Source organism: Molothrus ater, unplaced genomic scaffold (genome assembly GCF_012460135.2).
Source record: "Molothrus ater isolate BHLD 08-10-18 breed brown headed cowbird unplaced genomic scaffold, BPBGC_Mater_1.1 matUn_MA574, whole genome shotgun sequence".
Taxonomy (NCBI): domain Eukaryota; kingdom Metazoa; phylum Chordata; class Aves; order Passeriformes; family Icteridae; genus Molothrus; species Molothrus ater.
This window is the reverse complement of record NW_023416533.1, coordinates 74,162-89,797: the sequence shown is the minus strand read 5'-3', so window position 1 is coordinate 89,797 and position 15,636 is coordinate 74,162. Positions and strand designations below refer to the sequence as shown.

Genomic DNA, 15,636 nt, shown 5'->3' with positions numbered 1-15,636 from the left:
AGCCAGTCCATGGTTTGTGGCACAGGGACAGGAATGGCTCTGCTGTGCTTGGGGTCCCCATCATTCCCTGGGGTTTCTGTCCCTCCTCCGGGTCTCCTGCTTTTCTGGCCTCCCCATTCCTTTGGGTTCCCATCTCTCCACAGGGTCCACATCCCTCACAGAAGTCTCTGTCCTCCCTGGGCTCCTCAGCTCTCCCCACAATCCTTGTCTCTCTCAGTGGTCCCCATCCCTCTGCAGGTCCCTCACCCACCCCATGGGTCCCTGTTAATCCCCAAGGATCCCCATCCCTCTCCAAGGGTTCCCATCCCTCTCTGGAGTTCACATCCCACCTCAAGATCCCTGTCCATCCCTAAGGATCCACATCCTTTCCATCCCTCCCCAACCTTCTCCTTCTGTTCTCATCCCTCCCCAGTGTCTCCATCCCTTCCCAGGGTCGTTATCCATTCCCAGGCTTCCTATTCCTCCCCAGGGTCCTCATCCCGCCTCAGGTCCCCCATCCTTCACAAGGATCCCCACCTCTCCCCAATGTCCCCATCCCTCTCCAAGGTCCCCACCCCTCCCTGGTGTCCCTATCCCTTCCCAAGGATCCCCATCCCTTCCCAAGGGTCCCCATCCCTTCCCAAGGATTCCCATCCCTTCCCAAGGGTCCTCATCCCTCCCCCCTGGTGTCCCCATCCCTCTCCAATGTCCCCATGCTTCCCAAGGGTCCCCGCCCCTCCCTGGTGTCCCCATCCCTCTCCAAGGATCCCCATCCCTTCCCAAGGGTGCCCATCTCTTCTCAAGGGTCCCCACCCTCCCTGGTGTCCCCATCCTCTCCAAGGATCCCCATCCCTCTCCAAGGTCCCCATCCCTCCCTCGTGTCCTCGTCCCTCTCCAATGTTCCCCATGCTTCCCAAGGGTCCCTATCCCTCCCTGGTGTCCCCACCCCTCCATGGTGTCCCCACCCTCCATGGTGTCCCCGTGCTGTCCCCACCTTGGCGAGCAGCAGGAGCGTGCGGCCGGTGCGGGCTCCGCGTGCTGCTCCCGCAGCCCAAAGAGCTTTGGGGTGAGCACAGCAGGAGCGAAGAAGCGAAGGAAGAGGAACCCACTGATGGAGAAGTACCGCACCTCCTGGAGGGGGACAGGGACAGCTCGGGGGACAGGCACAGCTCTGAGCTTGGCGTGGTGCTCCTGGGGCTGTGCAGACCCCCAGCCCCGCCGCGGGCCCCACCTCGTGCTGTGCCGAGGGGAATCGCTGCTCCACCCGCCTGCGGAGCTGCTGGAATGCCACCCGCATGGGGAGGGGACACTTGTCCACCGAGCCACGATGGCATCAAGGATGTCCCCCAGGTAGCCCTTCAGCAGCTCCAGGCTGCTCTCCCGCACCTGCACCTCCGACAGGGACCCTTTGAGGGAGATCCTCCTGTGGGGACACCTCTGGGTCAGGGACACTGGAAATGGGGCACTGAGCTGGCCAGACCCATGGACTCAGCAGCAATAGGTGGCACCTTCCTGCAGGGGACACAGGGACATGCCAGGTGCCCTGTTCCCCTCCCAGACATCCACCTGTGCCCACCTGCCCCGGCTCAGCTCCATCTTGCCAGGGTCCAGCTCCACATATCTTCTCCTCAAAGATGCGGTTCACCACCGGCTTCAGGACCTCATGCAGGTAGGGCAGCCCACCGCCTGCAAGGGGTGGGAAGGCACTGTCCTTGTCCCCAGATGCCCTGCTGGGACAGCAGGGAGGTGTCCCTTCCCATGCTCACCTTCATGAACTGCTCCATGGATTTGGAGGCCAGCGAGTTGGAGCGGAAGAGGGTGTTGGGATCAGCTGGAAGAGCACAGAGGCTGCGGCAAGGTGGGCACAGGGCGATGTCCCAGCTGTCCCTGGTGTGCCCAGCCCCAGGGACACGTGGCACCTTTCCTGTCTCTCCCTTGGTGTCCTCACTCTTTCTCCATGGGGATCTGGAGCGACCCTGGCTTGGGGTTTCTTAGGGTGGCCCTGGGCACTTACTGGTCCTGGCCAGCTCGCGGCTGGTGAGGTAGTCCAGGAGGGGCACAGCCAGCCCTTGGCACAAGAAGAGCTTCACCAACTTGGTGGCCACGTCCTGCCGGCTCTCCCCTGAGGTCACCTCCTCCAGGACAGCCAGGGCTGTGCCTTCGGGGTTCTGTGGGGAGGGCAGGGTGGGCACAGCAGGGCCTCCACACTGGGGTGGTCACCCCAAAGTTCCCCACAGCCCCAGCACCTACCTGGGCTGGGCAGAGGATGGGCTCGGTGAGGAGCTGGATGAGGGGCTGGTAGTGGTGGGAGGGCAGGACCGTGTCCTCCAGCAGCCTCACTGCCAGCCTCAGGGCACCCAGCTGTCCCCTGCAATGACACAGGGGCTCATGTGGGTCCTGTGCCCTCCGTGGGGGCCACCTCGTGCTGCCGTGGTCACAGCCCCCTGTCCCCTCTGCCTGCACTCACCCGTGGTCCTCGGTGGTGCTGGGGAAGGGCAGGAGATGGAACCAGCCCCTGGTGGGGCCTGGGCAGAGGGTGTCCACGAAGAACTCGACCTGGGGGACAGAGGCAGGGTCTGGATGGGTGAGGGGACATGTGCCAGTCCCCTGTGCTGCACCTCCCTTGGGTGACAGCCCAGGACATGCAGGGTCTGCATGTGGCACTGCCCCCATCCCGGTGGGTCCTAACCTGTGGTCACCCAGACCCCGCACAGGGGGTGCAGAGGTGCCCCCAGGCCCCATTCGGGTGTGGCCCGAGGTCCTCACCCGCCCCAGGAAGTCGTTCTTGCCCACGATGTCCCAGTCCCAAAGCTCCACGCTCAGCACAGCCTCTCCCAGCTCCCCCTCTGGCAGCTCGAACTCCAGCACCTCATCCCAGCGCGGGAACCGCGTTTTCTTCACTACCTGCGGGCACCGGGACTGGTGGCCAAAGGGACGAGGTGCCCGACGGTGCCCGAGGGTGCCCGAGGGTGCCCGAGGCTCTGGGTCCGTAGGGGACCGGGCGCCACACTCAGCACCCAGCAGTGACTCACGGCTGTCTCCAGCGTGTGCCCGCAGCACGACACCCGGCCAAAGGGGTCTGAGGTGCCCGAGGCGTCCCGGGGGGCCAGGTCCCTGTGAGGACGTGGGGTCAGCAGGGTTTGTCCCCATCCTCACGGTCCCTGCAGCCCCACGTTCCCGCTTTGTGCCAGCTCGCCTGGGCATACGGGGCAGCCAGCAGGAGCCAGGGGATGCTGGGGGGATCGTGTCCCATTTCCAGGGAGTCCTTCCTCCTCCAGTCCCTAGTGGGGCTGATGCCGTCCCTCCTGGCTGTCCCCATGGCCACCCTGTCCCCATGGCCATCCTGTTGCCGTGGCAGCCGCTTTGGTTGCCATGGCAGCGGGATGCTGCCTCTGCTGGCTGCTCCATCTGTCAGCTGTGTGTGTGTGTGTCACCGTGCGTGTGTCCCTATGCACGCTCACACGCGTGCACACACTTGCGCACACATCTGCACCCCTAAACCCAGACGGGCAGCCTGAGCAGTGCCTCAGTTTCCCCAGATTTTGAAACCAAAGGGCAAACACACTGCGTGAGAGCCAACCATTCTGCTGGGGACAAACCCTGGTGCTCCTGTGTCCCTGTCCCCAAGCAGGGATGGCAGCACACTCCCCACTGATCCCCCATGGCATTGTCACACGTGGGTTGGCACTGCTGATGTCCCCAGCCTGGCGCAGCGAGGATCATTCCGAGTGTGGAAAGGGGAGGACAAACGCTGTGTCACCACTGTCCCCATCCCCTCCTCTCCTCCCTCCTGTCAAAAATAAGACCCCGTGATGGTGGCAGCCCCCGGAGCTGCCAGCCCCCACCTGGCCTCGATGAGGTGGCAGCGCAGCACCCGTGGGTGGCCCCGCTCAGGGACCTGCAGCTCCAGGTGGATCTCACCCTGCACCTCCTGGTCGGGGCTCACAGGTGCCAGGCTGAGCCAGCTGTCAATGCCTGCCGAGGGGGACAGCGTGGGCACCCCATGGTGCCAGCTTGGGTCCCGCTGTCCCCCACCCCACTGTGCCCCCCTCACCCCGTGGCTCGGCTGAGATCTGCTGGTGGCTGAGTGACACCTTGCCAATGACATCGTCCTGCCTGTGAGGAACAGACACAGCAGGACACTGCTGGGGACCTGCCACCTCTCGGGGGGTCCCCAGTGCCCGCCCTGCCCATGCTGTCCCCCTACCCAATGGTGTCTTCATCCAGCACATAGATGGCGAGGCTGTGGAATCCACGGGGCAGAAGCAGCGTGATTTCCTCACCCCAAAAAGGGTTCAGGCTCTTCCACACGGTGGCTGTCCTGCCGGGATGGCAGAGGTGGCTGTCCCCCCAGGGAGCATCCCCCACTCCTGTGTGTCCCCTCCCAGTGTGGGACAGTGTCCCCGTACCTGGCCACCACCTCATTGTCCACCTTGACCACGCAGTAGGGATCGCTGGAGCCAGACCTGGGCAGGGGATGGGGGTGCCCAGGGTAGCCCCCACTCGGGAATCCCCCCATCCTGGGGGCCTCAGACCCCAACAGTGAGGCACCAGCCCCGGGGTGAGCTGAGCTGCCCGGTCTGAGCCTGGGCCTGCTGACACCAGGATGGGGACATCCCCTTTCTCCTTGAGCTGAGGGACCTGCTGGGGGTCATCCCGAGCCATCGCAGTGTCCCTGTGCCACCCACCCGTGGGTACCACTGTCTGTCCAGCAGCACAGCCCAGCCCGAGTCTCTGTGACACCCACGGTGCCACCGGTCTGGCCCTTTCCACCGGGAGAACAGGATAGAGGGATGAGGGACGGATCCAGGGGCCATCCACCCGCTCCCTGCAAAGCCCCTTTCTGCTGGGTTATGGCAGCTGGAGCAGCAGCGAGGGGTGCCGGCCCTGGGGCGCTGCTGGAGCCCCAAATCCCCAGGAGGTGCTTCCTCAAGGACTGAGACCTCGAGATGGATGAGGGACGTGACTCCAGTCTCTGTCCCTGCCGTAGGACGGGAAGTGGGAGTGGCTCCCCCCGACCCCCTCTGCAGCCCCACCACAGCCCCAAGCTGGATTTGGGGACGCTGGGAGCAACACCGGGCACCCCAGCATTGTGCAGATCGCCTGCTCTGCTCAGCCCCCCGCAGTGGGGCACCCCCCGGCGGCAGAGCCCCCCGAGGCAGGGACACGGCCCCGCTCCCGGCTGCCCGGCCCTGGGAGCGGCCGGTGGTGCCAAGCTGGCACATCCGGAGGTGCCCGGGACCCAGCTCCGCTGAGCCGTGTCCCCGGGGCAGGAGCGGGCGGGGGCCTCCCTGCACCCCCCGATCACCCCCCCCCCCCACAAAGGCGTGGGGGGGGGGGGTGTAGGGGCTGTGCCCCCCCCCCCAGTGTCACCCCCAGGTTTTGGGGGATCCTCTGTGCCCACCCTGCTGGGGGGCACGAAAAGGGTGGTGAAGGGGTTGGGGGGCTCATACACCCCTGGGGGATGGGGAGGGCTGGCAGTGCCTGCACACCCCAGACCCCCACTTTGCGGGAAATGGGGGCTAGAAGAGACCCCCAAAACTGTACGAAGAGAACACCCAGGGAGGGCAGAGCACCCAGCGCCCCCTCCCCGCCACATCTCTCGGGGTGGGTCTGGGGGAAATAGGGGGGCCCTGAGCCCCCGAGCCACTCACAGGTCCTTGGCGGGCAGGTCCTTCCCCTCCAGCACCCGGCAGCGCAGCCAGGCGGTTTTGGCCATGCCGGCGAACTTCGAACTTCGGGGTGGGCACCTGGGGGGCTGCGATGGGTGCCCGGGGATGCCCTGAGCCCCGCAAAGCCCCGCGGGGCTGCCAGCACCTCCTCCTCCTCCTCCTCCTTCTCCTCCTCCTCCTCCTCCGCCGCCGCCGCCGCCGCTTCTCACCGCCGCTTCTTCCTCTTTCCTCTCCTCGGTTGTTTTCGCTGCCGCTTCGCTCCCACCTGCGCCAGGCGGGCACAGGGCGGAGGGCGAGCGCGGGGAGGTGGCACCGTGCCCACCGGGAGGGTCCCATTGCCAGCCAGCGAGCAGACAGCAAAGCCACCCTCCGTCCTAGAGGCGGGGAAACTGAGGCACGGGGGCACGGCAGAGCGGTGGCACCTGTGGTGAGGGGCTTCTGTCATGTCACAAGGGGTGGGTGTCCCCCAGGGTGGGGAGCTCGGTCTGGACCCCAAAGTGCCAAAGTAGGGGGGGAATGGGTGAACACTGGACTTCGGTAGGAGGGGAGGAAGGAGGTGCATGGGACCCCCAAGGGACCTCCGGGTGACCCCAGCCCTCAGAGGGGACACCCTGAGCCAAACTGGGGGGACTCCTGCAGGTCTTGGGGTGTCTGTGGGTGCAGCATCCCGATCCCAGCGCTCCCTAAACCAGGGACCCTGAGCCAGAGAGGATGAGGGGCACTGAGGGGGAGCATCCCTGCCCTGGTGAGGCATAGCGGGGGCTTGGGGGGCTGCGGAGTTTGGGGTGCTGGCCAGCTGTGTCCTGCTGGCATTGCCAGGGTGGGCATCACCCAGGGGGTGCTGGAGGGGCTCAAAGGAGGGGTGCTGGCTCTTGGGGGGCTGATGATGATGGGGTGCTGGCTCTTGGGGGGCTGATGATGGGGTTCTGGTTCTTGGGGGGCTGATGTGGGGCACAGAGTGATGGGGGTGCTGCTAAAGGGGGGCTCAGTGAGATCCTTGGGGGCTGCTGGGGGTATGAATATGGGGGTGCTGATTTTTGTGTGGGCTGCTGAATTGGGGGGCGTCATCCAACGGGTGCTGGGTCCTGGGGGTGTCACTGCCAGGGGGTTCCTGAGCGGTTGTTGTGGAGGAGATGTCACTCGCTGGTGGGGGACTGTCACTATGTGGGATGTCACCGGTGGGGGTGTCACTGGCCAGGGGTGTCCTCATGTGGGTGTTGGGCCGAGGGGGATCACTGCCAGGGGGTGTCCCTGTGGGTGCTGGGGGGCTGTCACTACCAGGGGTGTCCCCGTGTGGGTGTGTGAGGGTGTCCCTGGGGAGGTGTCCCGGTGTGTGTCCCTGAAGGTGTCACTGCCAGTGGGATGTCCGGTGCGGGTTCTCTGTGGGGTGTCACTGTCGGAGGTGTCCCTGAGGTTGGACTGCAGGAGGTGTCCCGGTGTGTGTCCCTGAGGGTGGGATCACTGCCGGGAGGTGTCCCTGTGTGTGTCCTGAGGGCTGTCCCTGCCAGGGGATGTCCCGGTGTGTGTCCCTGCGGGAGGTGTCCCGGTGCCGGGTCTCTGAGGGTGTCCCTGCCGGGGGGTGTGTCCGGTGCGGGTCTCTGAGGGTGTCACTGCCAGGGGTGTCCCGGTGTGTGTCCCTGAGGGTGTCCCTGCCGGGAGGTGTCCCGGTGCCGGGTCTCTGAGGGTGTCGCTGCCCCGGGCCCGGCGGGCGGGGTCCGGCCCGGTTCCCGCCGTTTCTCCCTCACGGAGGCCGTTCCAGGCCCTCTCCCGCCCTCTCCCGCCCCATGCCGGTCGCGGGGCGGTGCCGGTGGCGGCGGGGCCGGAGGAGGCGGCTCCAGGTCCCCTCCCCGCGCCGCCGCTTCCGCCGCCGCCGCCGCCCTGGGCCGGGCGGGCCCGGCGGGGCCGAGCGGGCGGCGGGGCCGCCATGAAGCCGAGCGGAGGTGAGCGGGAGCCGGGCGGGGACACGGGGGGCTGGGTCTGTGAGGGTGACGGGGCTTTGGGGGCTCTGGGGGTAACGGGGCTGTCCCGCAGCAGAGGAGCCGGTGCTGCTGGCGGAGCTGAAGCCGGGCCGGCCCCAGCGCTACGATTGGAAATCCAGCTGCGAGACCTGGAGCGTCGCCTTCTCCCCCGACGGGGCCTGGTTCGCCTGGTCCCAGGGACACTGCGTGGTCAAACTGATCCCGTGGCCCCTGGGGGAAGCCGAGCTGTGAGTGCGGAGTCATGGAATGGGTTGGGTTAAAAGGGACCCTAAAGCTCGTCCAGTCCCACCCCTGCCATGGGCAGGGACACCTCCCACCATCCCAGGGTGCTCCCAGCTCCATCCAGCCTGGCCTTGGGCACTGCCAGGGATCCAGGGGCAGCCCCAGCTGCTCTGGGCACCTGTGCCAGGGCCTGCCCACCCTGCCAGGGAACAATTCCTGATTCCCAAGATCCCATCCATCCCTGCCCTCTGGCAGTGGGAGCCATTCCCTGGGTCCTGTCCCTCCATTCCTTGTCCCCAGTCCCTCTGCAGCTCTCCTGGAGCCCCTTTAGGCCCTGGCAGGGGCTCTGAGGTGTCCCTGGAGCCTTCTCCTCTCCAGGTGAGCACCCCCAGCTCTCCCAGCCTGGCTGCAGAGCAGAGGGGCTCCAGCCCTCGGAGCATCTCCTCCTCTGGTCTCACTCCACAACATCCTGATGTTGGGAATTCCAGGGCTGGGCCAGCTCTGCAGGTGGTGTCTCACCTGAGTGGCAGAGGGGCAGAATCCCCCCTCCTTTCTTGCTGCCCATGTTGGGGGATCAGCCCAGGGTGTTTCAGCGGTGTCCTCCCAGTGCTGCTCTCCATCCATTCGTTCCCCAAGCTTGGATTGATCCCAGGGGTTGCCCAGTGTGGGGTGAGGATGGGTGCAAGGAGCTGGGGGGTGAACACTCCACCCATCCCTGCCTCCCTCCAGCGGCTGCAAAACCTCGGAGCGCAAGAGCCGGGGCAGCAAAGCGGAGGACCTGGAGCCGTGGGGCAGCCAAGGAGAAGACTCTGGAGTGTGGGCAGATCGTGTGGGGCCTGGCCTTCAGTGCCTGGCCAGCAGCTGAGGATGGGGACACAGATCCTGCCTGTGCTGTGGGGCTTCCCTGCCTGGTCCTGGCCACCGGGCTCAACGATGGGCAGATCAAGGTGTGGGAGGTGCAGACAGGTGAGCAGCCCTCGCTGTCGTGGCTTCAGGCTGGCTGTCCCCTTGTTCCCCTGTGGAAGGAGATCCCATCTCCCCCCTTCCCCAATACCTGCCCTGTCCCAAGCAGGGCTGCATGAATGCTCTGCCTCATTCCCCGTGGATGGATGGCACTGAGCCTGGCTCCTCTCTGCAGGGCACCTCCTCTTCAGCCTCTTGGGACACCAGGATGTTGTCAGGGACCTGAGCTTCGCTCCCAATGGAACCCCCATCCTCGTGTCGGCCTCGCGGGACAAGACCTTGCGTGTGTGGGACCTGAGCAGGAATGGTAGGAACATGCAGGGATATCCCTGTGCTGGGTCAGGGAAGGGGGAGAAACCCATCCTGGGAGGGAAGGTGGTGGGAAGGGACCTTAGGGGACAGTATTTGAGGCAGAAGGGCACAGCCATGTGACTGGGAGCAGAGTGTAACCTGGGAGATACAGGAGGGCATTGCCTTGGGATTTACCCAGGGAATCCCCAGCCCAATGTGAATTCCTACTGGGGAAAGGGAGGGAGAGCAGAGCCAAGGAGTCCTGTTCTCCTCTGGTGACACATTTCTGCTGTCCCCAGGGCGGCAGGTGCAGGTGCTGTCGGGCCACGTGCAATGGGTCTACTGCTGCTCCATCTCCCCAGACTGCAGCATGCTCTGCTCTGCTGCTGGTGAGAAGTCGGTGAGTCCTGCAGGATGGGAGCCATCCCTGTGCCTGCTGTGTCCCCAGAAACCCCCCTGGAGAAGGGCCAGGCCATGCTGCCCTGGCTCCTCAGGAGCTGGAAGATGGGAGCAGAGCCCATGTGCTTTAAACCTTGGGATGTTCCCAGCCTGATCCCCTGCCCAAATTCCACAGGCACTGCTGTGGAGCATGAGATCCTACACCCTCATCCGGAGGCTGGAGGGCCACCAGAGCAGCGTGGTGTCCTGTGACTTCTCCCCAGACTCTGCGCTCCTTGTCACCGCGTCCTACGACGCCTGTGTCATCATGTGGGACCCCTACACCGGGGAGCAGCTCAGGACACTGCGGTACAACCACCTGGGAGGGGACACAGCAATGCCAGGGAGGTTTTTAGGGCTGGATGTGGCTTTCCCTGCTGGATGGGCACAGCCACCATGTCTACATTGTGGTGTGGATCATGGGGACACTGTGGGACAGGACAGAGCAATGCCAGGGAGGTTTTTAGGGCTGGATGTGGCTTTCCCCATTGGATGGGCACAGCTACCATGTCTACACTGTGGTGTGGATCATGGGGACACTGTGGGACAGGACACAGCAATGCCAGAGAGGATTTTAGGGCTGGATGTGGCTTTCCCTTCTCGCTGGGCACAGCCATCATCACTCCTCTGCTTCCAGAGGCAGGATGGGGGTCTGGCTTGCCAAGTTTGGTGGCTCTGCCAGCCTCAGCTGGGGAAGGGGCTGGTGGCAGCTCAGAGCTGATGCTGGAATGTTGTCCCCACCCACAGCCATGTCCCGTTGCACTCCATGCTGGACTCCAGCAGTGAAATCCACACCAGCTCCCTGCGCTCCGTCTGCTTCTCCCCTGAGGGGCTGTACCTGGCCACAGTGGCAGATGACAGGTGAGTGAACCCCTGTGGGGCCCCAGGAGGACACCAGAATGAACCAGGAGCTCAGGAGGTGGGGAATAAATGTTCCAGATCCCCACCAATTCCTGGAATCAGGGGAAAGGTCAGACCCACAGGAACACCATGGCTGGGCTGTGACAAGGGGTAGCAAGGCCATGGCCCTGTCACCCTGAGCTGAGGTCCATGTCCTCCTAGGTGCTGTGCCACCTTCAGCATGTCACTAGCTCAGCAGGGGACAGTCCTCCCAGGAACACTCCTATGGGAAGCAAATCCTTTTTTCTGTCTTTGGATCTGATCTGATCCCAGAGGCTTTATTTTGGCAGCAGGCACTGCACTGTGTCCTCTCCCTTTCTCCACAGGCTCCTGAGGATCTGGGCCTTGGAGCTGCGGTCTCCAGTGGCCTTTGCCCCCATGACCAATGGTCTGTGCTGCATGTACTTCCCACACGGAGGATTCATTGCCACAGGGTGAGTAAACAGGAGGAAGAGGGTGGAGAAACACAGGGTTCCTCCTTCCTCCTGCAGCTTAGTAAATTCTGGGCTTCCCTGGGCATAGTTTTCCTGGGCTGGGGAATGCATGCTCATTTGGGCACAGCTGGAATTCCTCGTGTCCCTCTGCCCTGAGCTCAGGGTTGTTTGGATCCCATTGCAGGACCAGGGATGGCCACGTTCAGTTCTGGACAGCCCCGAGGGTCCTCTCATCGCTCAAGCACTTGTGCCGCAAAGCCCTGCGCACCTTCCTCACAACCTACCAGGTGCTGGCGCTGCCCATTCCCAGGAAGCTGAAGGAATTCCTCACTTACAGGACTTTTTAAGGCAGCAGGGAGAGCAGAGGCACAGAGGTGAGCCCCGGGGCTCAGCCCGGGCCGGCGGCGCCGCAGGAACGCCGAGCCGTGAGCCAGGAGCGTCGCTGCTCCGTGGTTTTGGGGCTGTGGAGGGCTTTTTTTGGTGTCATAATGCAAAAACCCAGCAAAATCCCATGTGGTGGCCCCGCAGGGGACATGGGTGGGACACAGGTCCCCCTGTCCCCTGCTGCCTGCTGGGTTGGGTCAGGTGCTTCTGCTTCTGAGTGCAATGGTGTGGGATGATGGTGGAACAGCTTGGGATCAGAGCTGTTGTCACCTGCACAAATATGGGGCTGAACCCCCCCCAAAACACCCACCTGGGAATGTCCCTCCACTCTGCTGGAGCGTGGGCTCTGCTGCTCTCCCAGCGTGGGCAGGAGTGGGACAAGCCCGAGCAGGTCTCAATAAATAAAAATTGATTCCTCATGATTTCCCTCCTGGCTCGCTCAGGTGACCTGGGAGTGCCTGGCACCGCCCTGGCTGCCAGGGAGGGGTGGCAGAGGTGTCCATCTGTGGGAAGAGGTGGCTTCACCCCACCCCCTGCTCCCATTCCTCTGTTGTTTTCTCTCCGTGCTGGAGCATGGCACTCAATCAGCCAAATTCCCAGACATGCTGAGCATGCAGAAGTGTTTTGTTTGTCCCCATCCTCCAGCTTAGCTGGTGGCTGGAGCAACAGCACGTTCCCTTGTGTGCTGGCAGACTTTGTGGAGGGAATTCTCCTCCAGACATCACCAGGATGTTGTTTTTTCCCTTGGGAACAGCTGAACACAGAAAGCTGGTGCACCCCTAACCCCCCACCTCCCTTCAGGAGGGAAAATCAAAGACGAGTGTGACCTGCTGGGCTTTGGAGGCACCTGTATTTTCCCATTGGGAATAATGCTACTTTTTAACAACCTTTTTACCCTGACTGTGCACTCAAGGCTTCCAAAAAGGATCTGGGAAGCTGCAGGATGCAGCTCCAGGCATGGGGCTGATGGTCCTTCCCAACTCCAGCAGCAGACCCTCCTGGCAGGATCAGGCTTCAGCCACCACCAGGTCCCTGGTGACCTGGAAGGCGGCGATGAGGGAGCTCAGCTGGATCTTCTCGCTGGTGCCAGCAGCCAGGCGGTACCTGGAGAGGGACCAAGGGCAGCATTGGGGGTTTCCACCACTGTGGGTGCCCCCCACAGCCACGGGCTGTGTGCCAGCAGTGCCCAGGAACCACCAGAAGCCACCCCAGGGTCCCCACAGTGGGGCAGTGACACTTACTCGATGTCTGCCAGCTTGATCAGCAGCTGGATGCGGATGGAGGGGGGGAAGTCAACTGTGGAGAGAAGGAAACACTCAGTGAAGTGCAGGGGGAGTTTGGCCTCTCCAGGATCATCTGGAGGCAGAGCCTTTCCCCACCTCTGTGCACAAAGAGATGGATCTCAGTGAGGATGTCCTGCAGGGCCAGGCCCTTCAGCGTCTTCAGCTCCATGATTTCTGGGATGAGAGCGAGTCAAGGCCTTGCTTCCAGGTGTTTCCCTGCCACATCCCACTCCTCATCTTTCCAGCAATCCCAAGAGCCTCCCCAGGGAGCAGCACCCACCCCAGAGGCCACAGAGATCCCTGGGAAGGAGCAGGATTTATCCCAGCTGGGAATGACCCCCGGGGTAGAGGATACTGCGGTAGGCAGTGGAAAAATCCTGGTTCAGCATCCAGTCGAGGATGTTGGCGATGTCAGACTTGAGGGGATGTCCTGTGCAGGTGTAAACACTCTCCTCTGTCACCTTCCCAAAGGCCATGGAGGTGCTCTGAGGAAGAGGAGGGAACAGGAAGGATAAAGAAGCCCCTCCAGCTCAGCTGGCCAGGGGCTGATGGCCACAGTCCCACCTGCAGGATATTGAGGGCCCTGCGCATGTCCCCGCTCGAGAGGGTCACCAGAGCCTTCATCCCGTCCTCCGTCACGTCCACCCTGGAAAACAACACCCGTGGCAGTCCAGGCTGCTGCTGCTCCTCCCGGGCAGGGAATGGGGCAGAGGGGCCCTGGGGGGATCCCCACTCACCCCTCCTGCTGGATGACGTGCTGCAGCCGCGGCACCATCAGCTCCGGGGTCAGGGGCCCGAAGCGGAAGCGGGTGCAGCGGGACTGCAGGGCGGGAATGATCTTGGAGAGGTAGTTGCAGATGAGGCAGAACCGAGTGTTCTCTGTGAACTTCTCGATCACTGCAAAAAGGAGGGAGGGGAGGAGGGTCCTTGGCTGCTGTCTTGTCCTGATTCCCACCCTGTGAGGGCTGGATGAGGCCATGGCTGCCCACAGTGTGGGATTCCCATGGTGTGGGATTCCCAGTGCCCCTCACCTCTCCTCAGGGCGTTCTGAGCATCCTGGGTCATGGCATCAGCTTCATCCAGGATGACCAGCTTGAAGCCTTTCCTAGGAAAAGGAGGGGTTTGGTGCTGGAGAAGGGGGAGCTGGGATGTTTGTTCCCAGCCTGGCTCCTGGGAAGCCTTTCTTGCATCCTTACCCTCCCTGCTTGCTGGACACGTTCCCACCCACCCTGGGACTTCCCAAATCCCCTTCCCAATCCAAGTGCCAGGGCAGGAGGGTGCAAAGAGATAGGAGCTTTGGGAAGCACAGACCCACCACGTACTTAAAGATGGTCCTGGTGCTGGCAAAGCTCAGGATGGGCCCTCGGACGATGTCAATGCCCCGGTCATCGGAGGCGTTGAGCTGGAAGGGAATGGTGTGGATCCACATCCCTGCATCCCATCCCATCCCATGGATCCCATCCCATGGATCCCATCCCATCCCATGGATCCCATCCCATGGATCCCATCCCATGGATCCCATCCCATGGATCCCATCCCATCCCATCCCATGGATCCCATCCCATGGATCCCATGGATCCCATGGATCCCATCCCATCCCATCCCATCCCATCCCATCCCATCCCATCCCATCCCATCCCACCGTGTTCCCGCTCACCTCCAGCACCATGGAGCCGAACTCCCGCTCCCGGTAGAGCTGCCGGGCACAGGCCAGGATGGTGGATGTCTTCCCGGTACCGGGCGGCCCATAGAGGAGCAGATGGGGGAGCCGGTCCTCGCTGATGAAGCGCTGCACTGCGGGATAACGGGATAACAATGGGATAACACCGGGATAACAGCGGGATAACGGAGCTGGGGGAGAGCCGGGACCGGCGAGGGGGTCACCGCAGCGGGAGGAGGATTAACTACCGGTGCTGAGGATGTCCCCGTGAGACACCAGCTCGGACAGCGCCTGCGGACGGTACTTCTCCACCCTGCAGCGGGGAAGGAAAGGAGAGGGGAGTGAGCGCCGGGGCAGCTCCCGCCGCGTTACCCCGGTATCCCGGTGTCCCGGTATCCCCCCGCTCCCGGCCGTACCACGGCAGGTTCGCGCTGCCCGCCGGCGCCATGTTGGGAAGTCTCGCGAGAGCGCCGCCAAGCGCGCGAGAGCGCTGGGGCGGGGCCGGCCTGAGGGGACGGGCGGGTCCCGGCGGAGCGGGGAAATCCCGGCCCCTGCCAGAATTCCGGGACCCCGGGGATAACTGCGCTGGGAATGCCATCCCAGCCCTTCCCCACCCTGCCAGGGAACAATTCCTAATGCCCAATATCCCATCCATCCCTGCCCTCTGCAGTGGGAGCCATTCCCTGGGTCCTGTCCCTCCATCCCTTGTCCCCAGTCCCTCTCCAGTTCTCCTGGAGCCCCTTTAGGCCCTGGCAGGGGCTCTGAGGTGTCCCTGGAGCCTTCTCCTCTCCAGGTGAGCACCCCCAGCTCTCCCAGCCTGGCTCCAGAGCAGAGGGATGGGTGGCCTGAGGACCACAGAGATTCCCACAGGATCACCCAGTGCCACCCCTGCCGTGGCAGGGACACCTCCCACTGTCCCAGGCTGCTCCCAGCCCCAGTGTCCAGCCTGGCCTTGGGCACTGCCAGGGATCCAGGAGCAGCCCCAGCTGCTCTGGGCACCTGTGCCAGGGCCTGCCCACCCTGCCAGGGAACAATTCCTGATTCCCAATATCCCATCCATCCCTGCCCTCTGGCAGTGGGAGCCATTCCCTGGGTCCTGTCCCTCCATGCCTTGTCCCCAGTCCCTTTGCAGCTCTCCTGGAGCCTCTTTAGGCCCTGCAAGGGGCTCTGAGGTGTCCCTGGAGCCTTCTCCTCTCCAGGTGAGCACCCCCAGCCTGGCTCCAGCCCTTGGAGCATCTCCATGGCCTCCTCTGGACTCTCCCCAGCAGCTCCAGGTCCCTCCTGTTCTTTGCCCCAGTGTTCCCATTGGGATCTGACCTGAGTGGAGAGGGAGAATTCCCCATTCTGCTGCCCCTGCCCATGGCAGGGCGTGGAACGAGGTGACCTTTTAGGTCCCTTCCAACCCAAGCCATTCCATGATTCTGTGCTTGT

At 63.6% G+C, this 15,636-nt stretch overlaps 3 protein-coding genes across 3 annotated transcripts; 1 reads left to right on the top strand and 2 right to left on the bottom strand.

Annotated features, from left to right (window-relative positions):
• Positions 1-973: 973 nt before the first annotated feature.
• LOC118700332 (rasGAP-activating-like protein 1) lies at positions 974-5,732 on the bottom strand (the record flags this gene model as incomplete). Its single annotated transcript, XM_036404747.1, is given in 17 exon segments — positions 974-1,005; positions 1,008-1,110; positions 1,211-1,305; positions 1,308-1,402; positions 1,556-1,600; positions 1,602-1,665; positions 1,742-1,810; positions 1,994-2,147; positions 2,230-2,347; positions 2,447-2,535; positions 2,746-2,883; positions 3,012-3,093; positions 3,825-3,954; positions 4,034-4,095; positions 4,187-4,300; positions 4,389-4,445; positions 5,634-5,732. Coding segments are annotated over 17 exon segments (1,512 nt in total), but the record flags the coding sequence as incomplete, so codon positions are not given.
• A 1,788-nt stretch (positions 5,733-7,520) lies between these two features.
• On the top strand, positions 7,521-11,684 carry LOC118700333 (WD repeat and SOCS box-containing protein 2-like). Its single transcript, XM_036404748.2, is given in 10 exon segments — positions 7,521-7,591; positions 7,683-7,857; positions 8,582-8,633; positions 8,635-8,818; positions 8,991-9,122; positions 9,406-9,506; positions 9,681-9,853; positions 10,292-10,405; positions 10,771-10,878; positions 11,063-11,684. Coding segments are annotated over 10 exon segments (1,218 nt in total). The 5' UTR covers positions 7,521-7,575; the 3' UTR covers positions 11,226-11,684.
• A 409-nt stretch (positions 11,685-12,093) lies between these two features.
• On the bottom strand, positions 12,094-14,651 carry LOC118700334 (replication factor C subunit 5). Its single transcript, XM_036404749.1, has 11 exons — positions 14,622-14,651; positions 14,454-14,518; positions 14,203-14,339; positions 13,868-13,947; positions 13,577-13,650; positions 13,283-13,442; positions 13,110-13,191; positions 12,901-13,030; positions 12,642-12,719; positions 12,504-12,558; positions 12,094-12,366 (listed from the first exon to the last, which is right to left on the bottom strand). Exons 3-11 carry the CDS (start codon positions 14,212-14,214, stop codon positions 12,270-12,272), a joined length of 768 nt encoding a protein of 255 aa, XP_036260642.1. The 5' UTR covers positions 14,215-14,339; positions 14,454-14,518; positions 14,622-14,651; the 3' UTR covers positions 12,094-12,269.
• Positions 14,652-15,636: the final 985 nt, after the last annotated feature.

Coding starts and splice junctions, on each gene's coding strand:
- LOC118700334 (XM_036404749.1), bottom strand. Junction 13,031..13,109: donor GGGCCCTCAATATCCTGCAG/GTGGGACTGTGG, acceptor CCTCTTCCTCAG/AGCACCTCCATGGCCTTTGG. Junction 12,559..12,641: donor CCATCTCTTTGTGCACAGAG/GTGGGGAAAGGC, acceptor TTCTCTCCACAG/TTGACTTCCCCCCCTCCATC.